Raw genomic sequence first — 22,857 nt, 5'->3', positions numbered from 1 at the left:
CACCCACTATTCTCACCTAGCATGTATTCCCTGAAATAGGTCCTTATTAGATCCTTGCCCACGTCTGTTCCTGTGGTTGATAAAATGGAGACTTTGGCCTATCTGATCCCAACCTTGTGCCTAGGCCCAGATCCAGTACTGCTCCGGAGAGGCAGCTCCTCTCAAGGGAATGGAGCCATCACTGTAACACCACCACTCCCATGTCTTACGGCTTTATAACGTTCACGATGCTTTAGCAAACCTTCTCTTACTACCACTTGTCAATCAGACAGGCCAAGGTGTATTGTTCACACTTTACCGATAAGGAGACAAGGTTCAAGGTTAGGTGGTTTATGAAAGAGTTAATGCTCACTGTGTGCCAGGTATGTACAGTACTGTGATAAAGAAGCCCTTTGATAAAAGATATTAGTATTAACATTTAATGAGAAAAACAGCCTTAGAGATGTTAAGTAACTGCCTGAAGTCACAAAACTTTTAAGGAGCAGAGACAAAACTCAGCCCCACTGAATCACACACTGGAAGGTGTTCTGAGTGACTAACATACTCTTGTGGCCTTTGGTGTACCAGGGAATTTATATCACATGACATTGATTCATTTCTGCCATGCTGGCCTAGGGAGGTGTGTGTCTCGTGGAACTGAGGCACAAAAGCATGTTGAAGGTGCTCAATAAATGGTTGTTGAACCAAGTGTTTAAAATGTTCCTTCTGGCCAGGTGTGGTGGCTCACGCCTGTAATCCCAGCACTGTGGGAGGCCGAGGCGGGTGGATCACCTGAGGTCAGGAGTTCGAGACCAGCCTGGCCAACATGGTGAAACCCCGTCTCTACTAAAAATACAAAAATTAGCCAGGCATGGTGGCGCATGCCTATAATCCCACCTACTTGGGAGGCTGAGGCAGGAGAATCGCTTGAACCTGCGAGGCAGAGGTTGCAGTGAGCTGGGATCGTGCCATTGCTCTCCAGCCTGGACAACAGAGCTAGATTCCATCTCAAAAAAATAAATAAATAAATGGCTGGGCGCGGTGGCTCGTGCCTGTTATCTCAGCACTTTGGGAGGCTGAGGCGGCGGATTGCCTGAGCTCAGGAGTTCAAGACCCGCCTGGGTAACAGTGAAACCCTGTCTGTACTAAAAATACAAAAAATTAGCTGGGTGTGGCAGTGCTAGTCCCAGCTACTTGGGAGGCTGAGGCAGGAGAATAGCTTGAAGCCAGGAGGCAGAGGTTGCACTGAGCCAAGATCACGCCACTGCACTTCCAGCCTGGGTGACAGAGCAAGATATCATCTTAAATAAATAAATAAATAAATAAATAAATAAATGTTCCTTCTGGTAGACGAAGAGGAAACAAAATAACTTTATCTCGACCTTTATTTAAAATGAGAGGTAGCAGGCAGTGTGCAGTGGTTCATGCCTATAATCCCAGCACCTTGAGAAGCCAAGGCAGGCAGATCCCTTGAGCCCAGGGATTCGAGACCAGCCTGGGCAACATGGCAAAACCATGTCTCTACAAAAAATACAAAAATTAGCTGGGTGTGATGGTGCTTGCCTGTAGCCCTGGCTACTCAGGAGGCTAAGGTGGGAGGATCACACTAGCATGGGAGGTAGAAGTTGCAATGAGCCAAGATCACACCACTGCACTCCAACCTGGGCAACAGAGCAAGACCCTGTCTCAATCAATCAATCAATCAGTTGAGAGGTAGCTAATATTGCTTGAAAGTCCAGAGATTATGGGAGACACCCACGGGAGTGGGGGTAGGCGAGCAACAATTTAGAGGCTTAACTGGAGCTCATGAGCCAAGACTCTGAAGTTCCTTCTCACACCAAAGCTGTCATGAAAAACGTGATGACTGGCTTTTCCATGGTGTCGTCAGCTGTCATTTAGACAGAGCTGTGGATTGTCTACAGTTGAGTTTCTGCTAGTCAGCTAAACTGCATGTCAATAAGGACGGTGTTTCTTGATTTTTTCCTTTTTCCTGGCGTTGTGATTTCTGTTAAGCATATAAACCAAGGCAAAATATAGTGTTTCGTAAAGTAAAAATCTATATTGCCATTTCAGCTTAAAAGCTGATCAAAAATATTTATTCTTGCCTTAACTCATAGCTTTGCAGTGTCATGGAATGTGGTTTCATGTGTTTGTTCTCACTTATCTTCCCCAGGAAAGTCCTGCAGGTGCTTTTGGTTAAGAACCCAATTCTACAAACAAGTTAGGAGAGAAAATTATAGCTTCATGCTAAAATACTTATGAAATAACAAGCACTCCATTTTAAAACAAAGCCATGAAAAAGAGATTCCACTTTATTTTATTTATTATTGTTATTGTTATTTTTACAAACAATAGATTTGCTGCAACATGCTCTGGCTCATATTATTGAATTAAAAAATTTAACACATTTCAAAAATATCAAAAATACACTATAATGAGTCTTAAGACTACAATACGACAATGATTGCACAAAACCGTAAGATATGAGCCCACTGTCTGGATGACATCCATTGGCAACAGTGAGAGAAAACCCTATAGCATCTGGGAGAAGTGCATGAAATTTAGAATACAAGGAACTTATGTGTGACTGACTGATCATGATCACCAAATGAGGGAAACAGAGCAGGATTGACTGTAGCTGCTTTTTCTCAATCTAGGAAGTGCTTACCCAACTATGGGGCAAAAGTCACTAACTGGAGAGAAAGATTAACTTGCCTTCATGATTGGGAGTCTGAAAGCCTCCACCCAGAAGGAAGGAAAAAGTGACACTAGACAGTTCTATAGTGATGCTGAAGACATCACTGAATGGCTTGGAGACTAATTATTTAATAATTGGTACATTTATCGATAACAGCCAGCTGCTCCCTTATGGAGGTCTCTTCATTAATAATTATTGGATAGATAGAGAAGGTGAGCCTGTGGCTTCCAAGTACCGGCTTTTGCTGAAGGTCTGCATGGGAAGAAGAGCATCATTTGATATTCAGTAGATCTGCCACACCCAACTGGCTCCATCTCCTGGAAAATAGCACTCACTATAAGCAACTGTAATAGCACCGAGCAATGACCACGCTGCTCCTGCTGGCTCTTCCGTATACCAGTAAATGAACTCACCAATGTATTGCACACATACACTTCACAGTAGTACAATAAAGCCCTATATCAGGAGTGGTAATTCAATGACTTGACTCTATAGTGCACTGCAGCTTTATGTCATACCAACATTCAAATATTCAAATATCCTTCCAATCCATTTAGACAAAAATATACCATGGCTGCCAAGACACATGTATTTTTCTTTCTTCCATGGACTCCTAAACTGCTCCCATAATCAGCAGTGTTCTTCTCTCAGAAATTATCTTAAGCTTCTCTACTCAATGGGAGGTACACACAGAGACCTGAGAATATGCAGAGGGCAGAATCTCTGTGCTAGAGATCAACTGTACTCCGCCCACCCGGGGAACACATCCTCTGGGTAAAGTACTCGGAAGTAGATTACATTCACCTGGAGACAGATACGGGCTTTCACTGACAGCCTGTTTAGAAAACACAATGTCTGTAAATTACCTCATAGGTCAAAGAGTTTTGTATTATATTTTTCATAATGGGCTATGGCCTTTTTACCCTGTTTTAATACAGAGCAACTGCAGAAGGACATGAATTAAAGCAGACTGCAAAAAAGAATAATCAGTTTTGGTATCGCCTATATGATTTTCAATACAACCTAATGGTTCCTGAAAAAAAAATTCTACCACACAGAAGAACATTTGGAATTACAGCGTTCTGCTGACTAAAAAGTAAATACATTTACTTTTGGTAAGGTCATTTCAGAACTGGGTTTTGAGGTGGTTCCAATAAGTAGGGTGGGAAACGAATAGCAGATAAGAAAGGGGTTCACCATAATGAATAATTTTTATAAGACTATATACTATTAAAGTGGTGTATTCCCAAAACTTTAATTTTTAGACATCACTATTCTACAACCCGAAGGTTCTGCCGTCTAAGTAAGATGTTTTACATCACTCATCACTATCATCCTGTGTTATTTCATTTTCATTTTTTCTTCATTAAAAAAAAATTTCCCATATAAAAATAAGGTGGCAAAACACTCTCGTTCCCATCTTTCTAACAGCACCTGAACTCTGTGTGAGACACTATGTTCCCTACTTCAAATCAAAGACCTGAGTTCTAAAATTCTCAATAGCTGACCAGTAGTTTGACAATCTGGGGACTCAAGTTCAGATTCTCGAGGGGTTGAACATTAGACATCCATTAGAGTGTACCAAATCCCCCAAGAGTGTATCCCAATGACACATGCATATGGGCATGGGGCCTCTGAGAAGATGAAGACACATAATTATTATGGACAGGTCATGATTTTTGACTATTGCTTTGAACAAAAATCTTCCCAAAAATACACACGAAAATATATTTCTATTTAACCCTCTCTTTAACATATTGTTTCTGATGAAACAAATTAAAAATGGCTCTACTTTATTTTTAATTGTAAAAGTGTTCCAAAAATTCAAAGCACATTCCCCATTCGGTAAAATCAAGCAATGCCAACATTTTGTGGGAATAAATAGGAATTAATTTTCCTAAGCAAATCTTCCAATGGAAAAAGTGACAGAAACATGAAGAAACTGCATTTTGCTAGGGTTATGTGGAATGTGCAAAAAGTATAGGTTTTCTGTAAGCTTTGGAATTTCTCAATGAAGTGTCTTTCTTATGTTAGTATTGAGCCCAGTATTCTGAAACCACATAAAGTGAATATGCAGTTTTCAGAAGAGTACACTGTTAAACATTCAAGAGGCGAGCCCTCAACTCACTTCCAACATTCTAGAGAACGATCCCTCTCCTCCAGCATAGGAGAAGGAGCAAGTCTAACCTGAGTGCTCCATCCATCTCTTCCCATTGGCCTTAGTCCGTTTCAGAGTCATCTGCCATAACTTACGGTCACGTGGATGCAAGCAGTGTCAGCCTTGGCCCCCCCTCCGCCCTTAGGAAGCTGTCTGCCAATTCCTCCACATGCTAGGGAAAGAGGCCAATCCCTAAATTTCCCTGGGAAATACCTAGCAGGTATCATATTTGTCAAGGGGTAATTCTCTTTTTCTGATCTAGGGAGAAGTAGTCTAGGTCCTCACGCCTTCCCCATTTTCATCCCCAGAAGAAGATCCTATTACCCCAAGTTTCTCAGGAGCTTTCACAGTCTGACATCCAACAGTTAAATCAACTTCACAGGGCCCTCCCTATACCCTCGAATAAGTCTCCAACACCCAATTCTCTCTCTGCCTATGGATGAAGGTGCCGGGCTGCCTCTAAGAAGATTGGCTCGAGTGCAGATTCAAAAATAAAAAGTTCACAGTCAATGAAAAGTGCTCTCATTACATTACATACATAAATTATCTGTTTGATTGGTTCTACATTTCCAACAGACATCATTTTGATAGGCTGTATTCTCGTAGAGAAGAATGAAAAGCCATGTGACTAGTCACATCACACCCCATTAGTCTGAGATAAGGTGATTTCTCTGTCACAGAGATCCATCAGCAGCAACTAGTAAAGAGAATCAATCTTCACTTTTTTCCTCCACAGAAATAGTCCCTTTCCTGCCCAGGCAGGCAAATTCTCAAAATGATCCTAGGAGAGAAAGGGTTAATGGCAGGTGGTAGGACTGATACAGAACAGCTGCTTTCTTCCCAGTACCCCTGGGAATTCCAATGCAGGTTAAATGTGAAACTTAACACTGATGGTGGCTACCAGTTTATCCAGAGCCAGCCCCTGATGGCTCTCACACTTTTTGGCTCCGAGTTCAACCCCACACAGCTATGATTTAGAAATGTAGACACAGGGCTGGGCGTGGTGGCTCATGCCTGTAATCCCAGCACTTTGGGAGGCAGAGAAGGAGGGATCACCTGAGGTCAGGAGTTCAACATCAGCCTGGCCAACATAGTGAAACCCCGTCTCTTAAAAAGAAAATAAAACTTAGCCGGGCATAATGGCAGGTGCCTGTAATCCCAGCTACTCGGGAGGCTGAGACAGGAGAATGGCTTGAACCCAGGGGCAGAGGTTGCAGTGACCCGAGACTGCACCACTGCACTCCAGCCTGAGCAACTGAGCGAGACTCCGTCTCAAAAAAAAAAACTGAACAAACAAAAAGAAATGCAGAGGCAGAATGCCTCTGGCAGGTCCCTACCCCAACCCTGCACAGCCTCCTCCCACACTGTGCCCAGTGGGGCAGTCATAGTGCTGTGTCAAACTCCTCCAGGGGCTCGGTCCGATCCTCTTCGTGGGGCTCAGGCTCGAGCCGGCTGTCCTGGTGCTGTTTCATTTGTTCCTTCACTTCTTCTTCCAGGTCACGAGGCACAACAAACTGGTCCTCTGGTTCCATCTGAGTGGGGGCAGCAAAATAGCCAGTTTTCCTCTTGGGCACTTCTGTGGCCACTTCAATGAGGTTCAGGCTGTCCTCTAGGGGCACAATAGAGCCATTGGAGAGTTTCTTCCCATAGAGGCAGGAGGTGGAGGGAGACTTCTGTAACTCCATCCTGTCCTTGCTCATTGGCAGGAGTATGCCACTATTCACACTGTTCTGTCTTCGGATCCCAAAACACGACCCTCTAGCATGTTCCTCAGAACACGGGGTAGGAGAACTCTCTATGAGAGGGGGTGAGTTCTCCAGATCCCTCCCCCTGCAGCAGTGGATGTCTACTTCCACCTCTACCTTGCTGCCATTGGTTATGACCCCCTCAACGGGCTGGTCATCATCACTGTCCAGGCCGTTGTCAGACTGGTTACTGGAGAAAGTAGCACAAGAAGGCTGGCGCTGAAACAGCCCAGAGGTGGGTGTTGGGTGGAGGCTGCAGCGCCGCTCTGGCCTCGGAAGCAAGGCAGCGTCCAGGCCCCCAGTAGTATGCTCATCAGAAGCAGTGGACCCCACTTCACTGCTCACCTCTGAGGTGGACATCTCACTACTGAACTCAGAGGCAATCCCACTGCTAGAGGATGGAGTGGCTGGCTTAGGGGCATCCTTGATAGTGGTGGTTGAAGCAAATCCCACAGGACCTGGGAGGGTGAGCCCATTCATTTCACAAGTGCAGCCTTCCTCACCAATATTCAAATAAACCACCATCGCCCCTACATTGTCCTGACAGCCATAGCTCTGCGCTAATGTGCACAGCTTCTTAGCAGCTGCTAATGGGTCTTGTACATGACGTACAGCATTGACAGCTTCCGTGTAGGACAAGTGTTCCCACAATGCTTTGTTTCCCAGAATCAGCAACTCATCTTGAATGGTCAGTGGAGTGGAAGATATGTGGGGCTTGGGGAGGATCCAAGGGTAGAGGTATGTACAGCCCAGCATCCGGGTACAGCAGGTTACCCCATTCACTTTGTTGTCCTAGAGAAGAGCAGGACACAAATTCTGAGAAACAAGCAGCAATGATAGCCAACCTATCTTTCCAGATCACGGTGCTTAGGGAACTACAATAAAACAATTTATATATGATTTTTCCTATGGATTAGTATAATTTTAAATGGATGCACAGAAATAAATGTAGAGAAGTCCTAAAAGACAAAATATTATATGGTTACTATAGTGCCAAGTAAAAATAAGTGACTAAAAGGCACCACCATCCCAAAAGATGTTTGCTTTAACATGAAGAACAGGCCTCAGTATATCTATAAATAGAGAAACATGATAGAAAAACAATAAGCAGAACTATCATTAATTCTCTATCACTAGTACTCTCAGAGAGGATGAAACAGAAAGGTCACTAAAAGTGATTTCTCACTTAAAGGGATGTCAACTGGGACTACAAAGATACCAATGGCAAAGACAATCTTGGTAGTTAAGGCATCAAATAATCTCTAAGGTTATTCAGCCTAAAAAACGGGAGTCTGAGATGTGCAGCATAATTTACCTATGCTCTGGGGACTGTATCAAGAATAAATAGCTGATCAAATCAAAATCCCTGTAAGTCAAAACTTAGAGGAAACAGAGTAACCCTGCTTGCAGGTTGGGAATGCTCACAAGCCAGACACTTTGTTGTATTGATTTCAAGAAAAGAAAAAAATACAAAACAAAACTCTAAAGTCATCAATAAATTAATATCACAGTTGCAATCACCCACTAGGAAGAAGACCTGAGCTTATTTGCCAGAATTTGTCATAAACTCTAAACTGTACTTTCTTCATCTGTAAAATGAAAATGGGAGTTTAACAACTACCCACTGAATTAGGAACTCTGGGGCTAGGGCCCACCAATTCATGGGAGTTACTGTTAAGATTAAGAAAAATAATAAAGGTATGGTGTTTGGCAAATAATGGACAAACAATAAATGTTTGTGGTTAAAATAACATTTATAAAAACACTTCCTACTTGTCTACAATCCCCTAAGAAAAATCTAAACATTGGCCAGGCACGGTGGCTCACGCCTGTAATCCCAGCACTTTGGGAGGCCGAGGTGGGCGGATCACCTGAGATGGGAGTTGGATACCAGCCTGACCAACATGGAAAAAAACACAAAATTAGCCAGGCGTAGTGGTGCATGCCTATAGTCCCAGCTACTCGGGAGGCTGAGGCAGGAGAATCACTTGAACCCGGGAGGTGGAGATTATGGTGAGCCAAGATCACTCCATTGCACTCCAGCCTAGGCAATAAGAACGAAACTCAGCCTCAAAAAAAAGAAAAGAAAAATCTAATCATTATCCAAACTGTATAAAAAACTAGTCAAACAAAAGTTATCTGAAGCCAGGCGCAGTGGCATGTGCCTATAAGTCCCAGCTACTCAGGAGGCTAAAGCAGGAGGATCACTTAATCCAGGAGTTCAAGTACAAACTGGATAACACAGCAAGACCTTGTCTCTAAAAAAAAAATTTAAAAAAAAACTAAAAATTTAAAACATTATCTTTTATCTTTCATTTGTTTTGACTGAAAGAGCTTCCCAAAACTAATGTCTCATACTTCCAGAATCCTAATAGTATCAATCACATAAAAATGATGGTTTTTGATTTTGTTTCCTTAGATGAACTCTAATATAGAATTCTGACAAAACAGCCCAGAAATGGACCCACACAAATACAGTCAACTAATCTCTGAAAAAAGAGCAAAGGCCATACAAAGGATAGTCTTTTCAACAAATGGTCCTGGAACAAGAGGACACCTATATGCAAAACATGAATATAGATACAGAGCTTACACTTTTCACAAAAATTAACTCAAAACAGACCATGGACCAAAATGTCAAACACAAAACTAAACTTCTAGAAGATAACACAGAAGAAAATCTAGGTGACCTTGGGTTTGGCGATGAGTTTTAGATACAATACCAAAAGCACCATCCATGAGACAAAAACTGACAGGTGGGCCTTCATTAAAACTAAAAGCTCTGCAAAAAAAACACTGTTAAAAGAATGGAAAGACAAGCCCCAGACTGGGAGAAAATATTTGCAAAACAGGTATCTGATAAAGAACTTGTTTCCAAAATATACAAAGACTCTTAAAACTCAACAATACAGAAACAAACAATCCAATTTACAGTTCTCAAAAGATCTGAACGGGAATTCCGCTTTGTGATAAACAATGTTCACAAGTAATTGCTAAAGTTCTTCTGAAAGCAAAAATGTTAATTTCTAAAAAAGAAGAAAAGCTATAAAACAGTAGAAATACTGATGTTTCATTATCGAAACAGAACACCAGAGCATACTACACCACATAGAGTATAAACACAAAACATTTTGAAACTTTGCATTTCAGAATGGGGATGTCAAACTAGAGAACTCTTTCTTCTATTTGGAATAACAAACCAGATGAGCTGGAAATTAGCTAAGGCGGATATTTAACATCCATTTTACAAGCTAGCTATCAATATACAGGATCACAAATTAGGATTTTGTATTTCTAATTCGCTTTGCTTTTTCTTTGTGCTAGTCACTAACTGATCAGATTTTCCTCCAGTACTGTTGCTGAAACCATCTGAATTGAACTTTTATCTAGATTGGATACAATTTACAGGGCATGACAGGAAGAAAATGGGCCTTCGTCACCTCTACACAAAGCAGCCTCCACTGATCTGGGGAGCAGAAGTGACTGGCGGGGAGCAGAACACACCTCTGTGATGATGGCTTTTTGGTCCTTCACCCTTTGCGCCTCCTCTGGGTCCTGCTCCAGGCTGAAGACTTTAGAGAGGGGCACTGGCTTCCCACCTCGGCACAGGACTGCTTGGCACGTGCCAACATTGGCTACAGTCAAGCTAAAGCTACTTGCTGGATCGGCAGTGTCAGGGCGGATGTAGCACAGGAGAGCGGAGGAGCCCAACTTCTGGCCAGCCATTCCTAATTTCCTGTTCAGAAAGAAAAGAAAAAGAAGACGTGGTGGCTAGTTTTAGAAGAAAGTGGTGGTCCTGCATGTACATCTCTCCTTCTTTTTTTTTGCCATGTGATCCTGAACCAGCCTTACCCTTATCCACCTAAATGCAGACTTGCTGTGGCTGATGGTGGTGGAGACAGTTCTGCCTTCCACTCTCAGCTGAGGAAAAGGTTTTACAAAAGGGAGATAATCTCCCTTTTGCATCTTTCTCCATAGCTTTTGTGTCTGATCAAAGACTTCCTAATTCAGGGGCTCTCAAACTTTAACACATCAGAATCCCCTGAGGGCTTGTCAGAACAGGGACTGCTGGGCCCTAGCCCCAGAGTTGCTGAATCAGTGGGTAAGAGGCTGGCCCAATAAACTATATTTCAAGAAATTTCTGGTGATGCTGAGGCTTCTGGTCCTAGAACAACACTTTGAGAACCACTCACTCAGGTTCTAAGTTCCTCGAGGGAAGGACCATGATTCTTGCATTTCCCCCATATGCAGGGCATCCACGCATCTGTACTTGGAAACAATGTTAACGAGGAACAGACACTAGCAGAAAGACCTAGTTTCAAATCTCAGCTCTGCCATTTTCTGGCTACAGACCCTCAGCAAGCCATTTCTCCAGGAAATTTCTCTGATAAAATATATAGCATGAAAAATACTTGCTACAATTCCTGCCTCAAGTTGCTTCATAAATTGAGTTCCCTTTTCTAAACCCTTTATTTTTGCAAAGTCTCTAGCTCAATTTATACTACTGAAAAACTGACTTCTTCCTAACACTTTGCTTTGTGTTACGACAGATAAAACTAATTCAAGCCCATCCTGGCTAACACGATGAAACCCCATCTCTACTAAAAATACAAAAAATTAGCCCGGCGCAGTGGCTCACGCCTGTAATCCCAGCACTTTTGGAGGCCGAGGCGAGCAGATCACGAGGTCAGGAGATCGAGACCATCCTGGCTAACACGGTGAAAACCCATCTCTACTAAAAACACAAAAAATTAGCCGGGTGAGATGGCACCTGTAGTCCCAGCTACTCGGGAAGCTGAGGCAGGAGAATGGCGTGAACCCGGGAGGCGGAGCTGGCAGTGAGCCGAGACTGCGCCACTGCACTCCAGCCTGGGGGACAGAGCGAGACTCCGTCTCAAAAAAGGAAAAAAAAAAAAAAAAAAAAAAACTAGTTCAAGCTCCAAGCTGTTCCATTTCAACCTGGATTATACAAGTTGACAAACAACCTCTCAGTTGTTCCTATCCTTTATTGGTCCACCTGACATGCAAATGCTCCATTAGTTAGGTTATACAGATGTCCTCGACTTACGATGGTTCAACTTAAGATTTTTTGACTTCACGATGGTGCAAAAGCAATACTGTATGCATTTAGTAGAAACTGTACTTTGTATTTTGATCTTTTCCTGGGCTAGTGACATGTGGTACGATGTTCTCTCATGATGCTGGGCAGAGGTAGCGAGCCATAGCTCCCAGCCAGCCACTTGATCACAAGGGTAAACAACCAATACAGTGCCCTGTGTCACCACATGATTTTGCCCAACTATAAGCTAATGGAGTAAGCGTTCTGAGCACACTTAATGTAGGCTAGGTGAAGCCATGATGTTCAGTAGGTTAGGTGTATTAAATGTAGTTTCTACTTACCACATTTTCAACTTATGATGTCAGGGTTACATCCTTATCAGGGTGTAACCCCATTCTAAGTTGAGGAGCATCTGTATACGGTTTTTGCCCTTAAGTGGCTTATACTTTACTTAGAAGATTAGTTTGGTAAAATCCCAGAAAGAGGCATTCTAAACGTATCAATCTGATGAGTATTTGGTTAACTCTTTTGTAGGTCACTGACTCCTTGGACAATCTTATGAAAGCTGACCACCTTCCTCCTCAAAATGTACAACCACATATATATACACACACAACCTTTTGCACATAAATTCTGGGCTTCCTAGATCCTTAGCAGCCTTTGGATTCAACAGAGAAAACAGATGACCCCACAGGCTTTTGAAAGAGCCAAAGTCCCCACACTCCATGCTCATATAGAGAATGATCATAGAAGACAACAACGTGAGTTCTCTCCTTGATCCTGTACTCATAATTTAGACCCTGATCTTCTGGTTTAGAAAAATATATTTTCCAAAAGTAGAACTGAGTTAGGGATTTTTCAACCCACCTGCTTACCTGTGAGATACCAAGAAGGTGTTAGCCATGAAAACTGTGTCATTAGTTGACTGCTGTACCTCTTCTAAAAGCACATCTGCCATCGTACACTGCAGCAGGCGCGGGAGCTCCTCATTTCGGTCTCCATCAAACATGCCATACACAGCTCCCACCCCCTCTGCAAAGTTATCCATAGCAAGTGCTGAGACACACAGCCTATAACAGAAACATGAAAACAGAAAACAGAAAAGTTACTGGTAAAATATTATTCTTCAGGGAGCATTCTTTTTTTTTTTTTTTTTTTGAGAGGGAGTCTTGCAGTGTCACCCAGGCTGGAGTGCAGTGGTGTGATCTCGGCTCACTGCAAGCTCCACCTCCCAGGTTCACGCCATTCTCCTGCCTCAGCCTCCCGAGAAGCTGGGACTACAGGTGCCTGCCACCACGCTGGGCTAATTTTTTTGTATTTTTAGTAGAGATGTTAGCCAGAATGGTCTTGATCTCCTGACCTTGTGATCCGTCCACCTTGGCCTCCCAAAGTGCTGGGATTACAGGCATAAGCCACCGCGCCTGGCCAGAAGCATTCTTTTAAAAAGTAAGTCTTAATTAAAGGTGGCGAAGACTACTAGCAAATCGTAATCTACACATAAAAAAAGTCCCCAGACATGATAATTAAGCAACATCTGAAAGAGCTAATGTCCTAAGGAAAGGGGAAACAGTCGCATTCACGGGCAATACATATTAGCTTTGCAATGCTGCCAAAGGCTGGTAAGATAAAACACTTTCTCTTAGTAGTAACTAAGGATTAGTTTTGTCAAGGCCTATCAGTCAAAGACCACCAGAGCACACCTATGGTTGAAAAAGTTGAGTTTATTACTCCTTATAGCAAATGAGAGTGCACCCCATGGAACCCTGGGGTATACAGGTACTAAGTGGTGCTGAAAAGAACCCAGTATAGGGTTTGGACTTTGGTTTGGTCACTTTGGGGAGGGTCTAAGGAAGAGGATCATACTAGACTGGGTGTCATCAGAAAGTGGGGCCATTCTATGGCTGGGTATAAATCTTATCTATAGGAAAGGAAAATTAGCAGAAGGATAAAGCTGTAACTGGTAAAGAAAGTAGCATCTACCCATCTTAGCCATGAAAGAGGGTGTCTGGTATTCTGTTGACTACACATTACTGTTGTTTTTGTCTTAAAACTTTATCATGATCTCAAAGGGATCTTATCTGACACTGATGTTCTATGATTTGTCTGTGTACAACAGAACAACATGGCCTAGCTATTATGAGCATCAGGCCAGTTCTCAGATGCCAGGGGCTGCCTTTTTTCTTTCTCAGTCTCCATGGCCAATATACTCACTTATTTCTCTGCCCTGCCATCTCAGCCAGTCCATGGCTCCAGAAGGTTGACATAACTGTAGAATCTGTGGTTGGCAAAGGTTTCTGATCAATTTTCAGGGTTGTGATATGGCTGTGGGAGATGAAGGAAGATTAAACCATATATTCTTCTATATTTTACAAAAACTATCCCAACAATAGTATTCTTTTTTTTTTTTTTTCTGAGAAGCAGTCACCCTCTTGTCACCCAGGCTGGAGTGCAGTGGTGTGACCTCAGCTCACTGCAACTTCTGCCTCCCAGTTCAAGCAATTCTCCTGCCTCAGCCTCCTAAGCAGCTGAGATTACAGGTGTATGCCACCATGCCCAGCTAATTTTTGTATTTCTTTATTTTATTCTATTTTATTTATTTTTTTGAGACAGTCTCCCTCTGTTGCCCAGGCTGGAGTGCAGTGGTGCAATCTGGGCTCACTACAACCTTCGCTTCCTGGGTTCAAACAATTCTCCTGCCTCAACCTCCCAAGTAGCTGGGATTACAGGCACCTGCCACAACAACCAGCTAATTTCTGTATTTTTAGTAGAAACAGGGTTTCACCATGTTGGCCAGGCTGGTCTCAAACTCCTGACCTCAAGTGATCCGCCCGCCTCGGCCTCCCAAAGTGCTGGGATTACAGGTGTGAGCCACCGCTCCCGGCTAATTTTTGTATTTTTAATAGGGATGGAGTTTTGTCATGTTGACCAGGCTGGTCTCGAACTCCTGACCTCAGGTGATCCACCCACCTTGGCCCCCCAAAGTGTTGGAATTACAGGCGTGAGCCACCACACCCGGCCAACAATAATATTATCTCTTAATAAAATAACCTATGGACTGACTAAGATTCATTTCCAGAGAGACTGATGAAAGTAGTATGCTGAACTACTGGCAAAGAAGGAGGGGAGAGAAAGGAAAGGGGTAGGAGGATCAAAGGGGTAGGAGTTTCAATCAAAAACTAAGCACAACAAAGATTTCTAAGTGTTAGTCAACCATCTATTTATGTTAAGTATTTTGATACAATGACATCTTGGTACAATGGATGAACTTGTATTGTCTCTTAGATATTATATAATCTGTGCCACCTAAAACATCTATGCCTGTTGTGAAAATATTCAGTATGTGGGTGGGTAGTAGCCATGGAGTAGTCCTAATATAAACAGATTGACTACTGGATAGAACATCTATTCATAACTTAATCAAAGAAGAGAACCTAGCGGCTTTATGGCCTAACTTCATTCTGTTCTTTTCATTAATCAAGATCTCCACAGTACTAAGGAAGACCTACACATGGCTGGTGGGCCTAAGAACACATAGATATTCCATTTCAAATTTTTTCCTACCTAAATATGTCCAGTGTCTTGTGTTCCAGAACCAGATTTGTATTTCCAGTCAGGTCAAGGTCTTGTAATGTAGCAGGCAAAGCCTCTGGAATCAGGATTTCTGTCAAGTCGTTGCAACTTAGGTCTACAAACTAAGAAAAAATGGAGAAATCAAAAGAAAATACATCATAGAGACTTAGTTTTTCACTCCCAAGTGTCCAATCTCTTACTATATCCCCAAAGAGGAACTTAATTTCTTCCCAGGAATCCATTACATACATTCTGGTCCCAAACTGGAGTACATAAGAAGACAATAATATTTTTCCTTATAAGAATAATCTCATTCACACTCCTTTCTTCTTCTTTATAAAAGGAGAATAATGTCATTCACTCTCCTGCCATTTCCCCCAGTAAGGACATCATTCCAGCACACAGAAGTACCTGGATCTGAGGCAACTGCAGTATTTCTGGGAAAATGCTGATGTTGTTGGAGTGTGCAACAAGGGTGTGCAGCCTTTTGCAGTTTGCTATGGTTGTGGGAATGGTTTTAAGTTTGTTGCCACTTAGGTTCAGTTCCTCCAATTGCTCCAATTTATTTAGTTTGCTGAAAAAGAAACAACAGAATACTATAATGCATCAAGACTGAGCAGCTGCCAAGGAAGTGCTATTCTACAGCAGCCACAGAGTACAGAAGGCCAACACGGTCCACTGCCAGATGACTGGAGAGAAATGAAACCGATACCAGGAATACTAGGAAAGGCAATGGCTCAAGAAGATAACCACTCCTGCTATAACTAAGCCTGATCTGCCTCAGTGTGCTTCAAGGGCTGCTGGATCTTGTGGGCAGGAACATCTTCCTGTTACCTAATGTACAAAAAGTGGCTAGAAAAGGAGTGGCCTCAAGTTGGGGGATTAGTCTTGATGCTTGCTTTACCACTAACTAGCGGCAAAATACTAAGTAAGTCAATGTCAGCAGTCTTCAACACCCTCAGCTGTAAAAAATGAAAAATAAGGTTGCACTAAATCATCACAAAGATTTTTTTTTTTTTTTTTTTTTTGAGACGGAGTTTCACTCTTGTTGCCCAGGCTGGAGTGCAATGGCCTTATTTCAGCTCACCACAATCTCCGCCTCCTGGATTCAAGCAATTCTCCTGCCTCAGCCTCCCGAGTAGCTGGGATTACAGGCATGCGCCACCACACCCGGCTAATTGTGTATTTTTAGTAGAGACAGGGTTTCTCCATGTTGGCCAAGATGGTCTCGAACTCCCAACCTCAGGTGATCTGCCCACCTCAGCCTCCCAAAGTGCTGGGATTATAGGCGTGAGCCACCGCACCCGGCCCATCACTAAGATTCTTTTCAGTTTTAAATTTCTATACTTACCCAATTCATGACATTAACTCATCTCCACTAAACATTTATCAAGTTCTTATTATACACACAGCACTGTGCTGTGAGGCAAGTGATTCACACTGTTCCATGACTGAGCAAAGCTTTCTACATGGTAAGCAAAATAACTTAAGTGAGACTAACACCTTCAGGTTATTACAAATAGTTCTAATTTATTTTGATTTACTGTTTTAAAAATTATAAAAACAATCGACTGCTGTTAACACGGAGAGAAAGTCTGAAAAATAAAGAAATACATCACCAATACCAGCAATCTGAAAGAATTACTTTTATCATTTTGCTGAATTTCCTATCAAATGTTTCATATATTTGTTTTACATAAATTTTATATCTTGCCTTTTTCATATAACATATCATAAATAATTTATACTCCTAGAAATTTCATATTTTTAAATAACTAAGCTTTGTAAATTACAATTATTTTTTCTGATAATAATATATACTCACTGAAAAAAACTCAAAAATAGAGACAAACAGGAAAAAAAATCTTTTAATGCTACTTCATTAAAATAAGTTAAATAATCTCTGAAAACATTTTGGTAGATGGTATTCTTGTCTTTCTTAAGGCATGAAACTATACTTTTCAAATTAAAAAATGGTATTATAGGCCAGGTAGGTGTGGTGGCTCACACTTGTAATCCTAGTAATTTCAGAGGCTAAGGCAGGTCAATCGCTTGAGCCCAGGAGTTTGAGGCTGCAGTGAGTTATTACTGCACCACTGCACACCAGCCTGGGCGACACAAGACTTTGACTCAAAAAACAAAAACAAAAAACAAAAAAAGGTACTATATTATATACATTGTATATACATTGTATTTTTTTTTTTTTTTGAGATGGAGTCTTGCTCTGTTGCCCAGGCTGGAGTGCAGTGGCACAATCTTGGCTCACTGCAACCTCTGCCTCCTGGGTTCACACCATTCTCCTGCCTCAGCCTCCCAAGTAGCTGGGACTACAGGCACCCGCCATTACGCCCAGCTAATTTTTTGTATTTGTAGTAGAGACGGATGGTCTCGATCTCCTGACCTCATGATCTGCCCACCTCGGCCTCCCAAAGTGCTGGGATTACAGGCATGAGCCACCGCGCCTGGCCTATACATTGTATTTATGACTTCCTTTTATTTAACAATATATTTTAAAAGTGTTCTCATGTCCAAATCTCATGCTTTTTTCCCTTATCCTGCCTGGATTTTTCTGACTTGTAAATAGAAATGCAGCCTCCTCAATCAGTTTCTTACTGAGTACCCAGAACTGTGCTAGATTCTGAAAACAGTTCAAAAGAAACAAACAAGATTTCTATTGTGCATATACAATTACAACACTGCTCAGGAAATGAACTGACAGTAGATTTATTATTTAGTAGAGAACACACATTTTAAAAAATATGTTGTTCCTAAATTCCATTCAGTTTTATTATATATATTCAGATTACTCTATTTTTTTGTGATGTTAATTCTTGTCTTTGTCTTTTTTTGTTTTGTTTTGAGATGGAGTCCCGCTCTGTTGCCCAGGCTGGAGTGCAATGGCGCAATCTCAGCTCACTGAAACCTCCACCTCCCAGGTTCAAGCGATTCTCATGCCTTGGCCTCCTGAGTAGCTGGGATTACAGGCAGGCACACGCCACCACACTCGGCTAATTTTTGTATTTTTAATAGAGACAGGGTTTCACCATGTTGCCCAGGCTGGTCTTAAACTCCTGATCTCACATGATCCACCCACCTCAGCTTCCCAAAGTACTGGGATTACAGGCGTGAGCCACCGTGCCTGGCCTAATTCTTGTCTTTATTACTTCTTATTTTCATTTTCTTTGATATGTTTTAAGTTTTATATCAACCTGCTTTTGACCCCTCCAACAATAGAAGTGTCATCAAATTAGGTGAGATTCATTAGTTTTACAGCATTATGCCTGGTATCATCCAACAGCTTCCAGTGGTCTATTATTTTCACTTTATATGAACATATTTGAGGTCAATTAGGTTAATCTGATAAAATTTCAAGAGAGCTACCACACCCTGAAATTAAGATTCTGCATTCATTTTAGAAGTCATTTAAAAAAAAAAAAAAAAACAGTAAAAGTAAAAAGTCATTATTTTAATTCTCTCAAGGAGGCTGACCAGGCACAGTAGTTCACACCTATAATCCCAGCATTTTGGCAGGCTAAGGTGAGATGATCACTTGAGGCCAGGAGTTCAAGACCAGCCTGGGTAACATAGCGAGATCCCACCTCTACAAGTATGTTTTGTTTTGTTGTTTTGAGATGGAGTTTTGGTCCATTGCCAGGTTGGAGTTGCAGTGGTACAATCTTGGCTCACTGCAATCTCTGCCTCTGGGGTTCAAGCGATTCTCCTGCCTCAGCCTCCCGAGTGGCTGGGATTACAGGCACCCACCATCATGCCTGGCTAAATTTTTGTATTTTTAGTAGAGACAGGGTTTCACCATGTTGGCCAGAATGGTCTTGATTTCTTGACCTCGTGATTCGCTCGCTTCGGCCTGCCAAAGTGCTGGGATTACAGGTATGAGTGGCCACGCCCGGCCTCTACAAGTAAAAAATTAGTCGGGTGCAGGCCAGGCGCGGTGGCTCACGCCTGTAATCCCAGTACTTTGGGGAGGCCAAGGTGGGCGGATCACGAGGCCAGGAGTTCGAGACCAGCCTGGCCAACATGGTGAAACCCTGTCTCTACAAATATACAAAAAATTAGCCAGGTGTGGTGGCACATGCCTATAATCCCAGCTACTTGGGAGGCTGAGGCAGGAGAATCACTTGAACCTGGGAGGCCGAGGTTGCAGTGAGCCAAGACCACACCACAGCACTCCAGCCTGGCCAACAGAGCAAGACTCCATCTCAAATAAATAAATAAATAAGTTGGGTGTGGTGGTGCATGCCTGTAGTCCCATCTCCTTGGAAGGTTGAGGCAGGAGAATCACCTGAACTCCAATCAAGTTTCTCCTGTATGTCTTCTGAAGCTCTATCTCATGTTGTAAATGGTAAATGTTCATAAAAATTATAATTTTATAATTTACATACATATAATTTCATCCAAAATTATTAATATCAAATGTCATTGCCCCATGTTCTTAGTTTTTGAAAATATTATTTTTAATGACTATTTTCATGGCATAGATTTTTCTGGTGTTAAATTTTCCAAGTTTTAGCTGGTCATGGTGGCATGCGTCTGCAGTCTCAGGTACTTGAGAGGCTGAGGTAGGAGAATCACTTCAGCCCAGGAGTTCGAGACCAACCTGGCCAACATAATGAGATCCCATCTCTTAAAAAAAAAAAAAAAAAGTTCTAAAGTTGTTTTTTTAACCAAATGTATTTTGAAAGGTATTTACTTATCCACTGACACTGTCTCATACTTTGACAGCATTAAACATCTTTCTTATGTGTTATAGGTATAGCCTGGCTAACTACTATTCATCTCTTCCTCCAGGGAGCCTAGCCCCATCCCCAGGCTCTGTGCAGTGTGACTGGCAATGTGTGCATATCGTCTTTAACAGCCTGCCTTTCTATGTATTTATTTTATTTACTTAGTTATTTTTTTGAGACACAGTCTCACTCTGTCATCCAGGCTGGAGTGCAGTGGCGCAATCTTGGCTCACTGCAACCTCCGCCTTCTGGGTTCAAGGAATTCTCCTGCCTCAGCCTCCCGAGTAGCTGCGATTACAGGCATGTGCCACCACGTACGGCTAATTTTTTTGTATTTTTAATAGAGACACGGTTTCACCATATTGGCCAGGCTGCTCTAGAACTCACAAACTTGCGATCCGCCCGCCTTGGCCTCCCAAAGTGTTGGGATTACAGGCGTGAGCCACCACTCCCAGCCAAATACCCCGCCTTTCTTAGACTGCACTGCAACTACCCATCCACTTGTTTATTTTCCCAATTTGACTATACATTCCTAGAGGACAGAGACTGTAACTGTTCATAATACTTGACATATAATAAGTATTCCATTTTTGTATTATGAATAAATAGATAACAGTATTTTATAAAACAGTGCTGACAAAAGAAAAAATTGTCTTCGGAATCTGTTTCATAAGCCTGTACTTTTCTAGATTGAGCATTAGACCATAATTAAGAAGTCACAACTAAAAATTAAACATATTTTGACCAATTTTCCTGGTTACCGATACTTAACAACAGGGTACTAACTATTAAGATGACATTTTTGCCACTCAACTAGTGAAATCATAGCATCTCGAAGTCAGTGAACGTAAACAAAGAGTCATAGTCAGATGGCTATATTTTTTCTGACAAATGTAGAATTAATGTTGTGTATTTGAAATGATCGAAGTTTGCATTCATTTTACCTTGCAGGAAAGGTCTGTAACTGATTGTTTGCAAGGTGCAAGATTCGCAGGTGCAGGTGCCCTACCAGGACAGGTATGCACTGATCCGTCAGGAGATTGTTGGTCAGATAAAGCAGCTGCAGCATACTCAAACTCTCCTCTCCAGTGCAGGCGGATGGTAAAGACTCCAGACTATTTGCAGATGCATTCAAGTATCTGAGACTGACAGAACACACACAGATCATCACCTCCTTTAAGTTTATTTGTTGCCTTCCTATATAGAAACCATCATGTCACTTCAGTATGGAATGCTGCCATTCTAAGCTTCCAAATGGAAAAAAAAAAAAAAAAAAAAAAAATTCCAGCTAGTTTTTCTCTAATTGATCCTATCCAACCCAAAGTTCCTTTTACTCAACTCATGCAAACCAACTAGAGAGGAAAAAGTACAAGCCTGGTTGTTTTCCCAGGCTTCTGGAGTGCCTGATTCTAACCTAACTTCATCTTTTACTGTCAAACTGCCTACTGAAAGGATGTTGCTGAATATCATGTTCACATATTTTTGAACTGTGAAGACACCATTTAGAAAAACTTTTGTCTGGGCCAGGCACAGTGGCTCACGCCTGTAATCCCAGCACTTTGGGAGGCTGAGGTGGGCAGACCACAAGGTCAAGAGATCAAGACCATCCTGGCCAACATGGTGAAACCCTGTCTCTACTAAAAACAAAAAACAAAAATTAGCTGGGTGTGGTGGTGCACTCCTGTAGTCCCAGCTACTAGGGAGGCTGAGGCAGGAGAATTGCTTGAACCCAGGAGGCGGAGGTTGCAGTGAGCCGAGATCGTGCCACTGCACTCCAGCCTGGCAAAAGAGTGAGACTCCATCTCAAAGAAAAAAAAAAAAGACTTTTGTCTGGTTTTAACAGCATCATTATGTATTCAGCCAATTCCATAATCCCCTAATAAAGAACATATAGGCTGTTTCCATTTCTATACACACGCTATTATAGACACTGTAATGAGCATCTTTGTATCCTTAACCAATTATTTCCTTAGAGTACATTCCTAAAAACGGAATTTGTGGGATCAAAGGATACACATTTTTTAGAGATTTAATATATTGCCAAACTGAGCTCCTGAAAGAGTATATGAAATTATACTTCCGGCTGGGCGAGGTGGCTCACGCCTGTAATCCCAGCACTTCGGGAGGCCAAGGTGGGTGGATCATGAGGTCAGGAGATTGAGACCATCCTGGCCAACATGGTGAAACCCCATCTCTACTAAAAATACAAAAAAAAAAGCTGAGTGTGGTGGCACATGGCTGTAATCCCAGCTACTTGGGAGGCTGAGGCAGGAGAATTGCTTGAACCCAGGAGGCGGAGGTTGCAGTGAGCTAAGATCATGTCACTGCACTCCAGCCTGGCAACACAGCTAGGCTGTGTCTCAAAAAAAAATAAATTATACTTCCACAAGAAGACTATTAAGAGTGCCAGTTTGTCACAACTTTGTCAACACTGAATATTACAAATCCATTAATCTTTGCCAGTCTAGTAGATAAAACATGGTACAATTTTAAAATTTGCCTAACATAGTGTTTGGTATATACAGAACATTCTCAATAAAAGGCAGCTATTTATCATTAAACTTGTGTGTTCTCATGTCTTCTTCATGTTGTATGATCCATAATCCCTAATTCACTTTTTATATTGAAATATAAGTTTCACATAACGAATTAGCTTTTAAGCTAATGGCAGGTACTGTGTGTCTGCTTGTGTTGTGGTCTCAACAAAGCTCTGTCCAGAGTTTGTATTAAATAAATACCACCGACAGTTCGCTACAGCTAAGTTACTCACTACAGATTCTAAGGTTGTAAACTAATTTCATTCAGTCTATCATGAGGACCAAATGCAGCGTTATGCATTGCTAACAAATATTTGTAGATTAACAACTGCATCAATACTCCATTAAATGTTACATAAAGAAAATTTC

The 22,857-nt window shown here is 41.9% G+C and overlaps 1 protein-coding gene across 6 annotated transcripts in view; it reads right to left on the bottom strand.

Moving 5' to 3' along the window:
* Positions 1–2,257: 2,257 nt before the first annotated feature.
* Positions 2,258–22,857, bottom strand: part of PHLPP2 (PH domain and leucine rich repeat protein phosphatase 2) — a 78,668-nt gene continuing 58,068 nt past the window's right edge. For all 6 annotated transcript variants that reach the window (XM_054534068.2, XM_002826606.6, XM_009250891.4 and 3 more), the window contains 7 exons: positions 20,896–21,096; positions 15,621–15,783; positions 15,201–15,331; positions 13,851–13,961; positions 12,515–12,709; positions 10,085–10,316; positions 2,258–7,372 (listed from right to left, as the gene is read on the bottom strand). In XM_054534068.2, coding sequence (XP_054390043.2) covers positions 6,218–7,372; positions 10,085–10,316; positions 12,515–12,709; positions 13,851–13,961; positions 15,201–15,331; positions 15,621–15,783; positions 20,896–21,096 — 2,188 coding nt within the window. In that variant the 3' untranslated portion in view covers positions 2,258–6,217. The remainder of the gene's footprint in view (positions 7,373–10,084; positions 10,317–12,514; positions 12,710–13,850; positions 13,962–15,200; positions 15,332–15,620; positions 15,784–20,895; positions 21,097–22,857) is intronic.

The sequence above is a fragment of the Pongo abelii genome, chromosome 18 (assembly GCF_028885655.2).
Source record: "Pongo abelii isolate AG06213 chromosome 18, NHGRI_mPonAbe1-v2.0_pri, whole genome shotgun sequence".
Classification (NCBI taxonomy): domain Eukaryota; kingdom Metazoa; phylum Chordata; class Mammalia; order Primates; family Hominidae; genus Pongo; species Pongo abelii.
The sequence above is the reverse complement of the archived record's forward strand: the minus strand, read 5'-3'. Positions and strand labels throughout refer to the sequence as shown.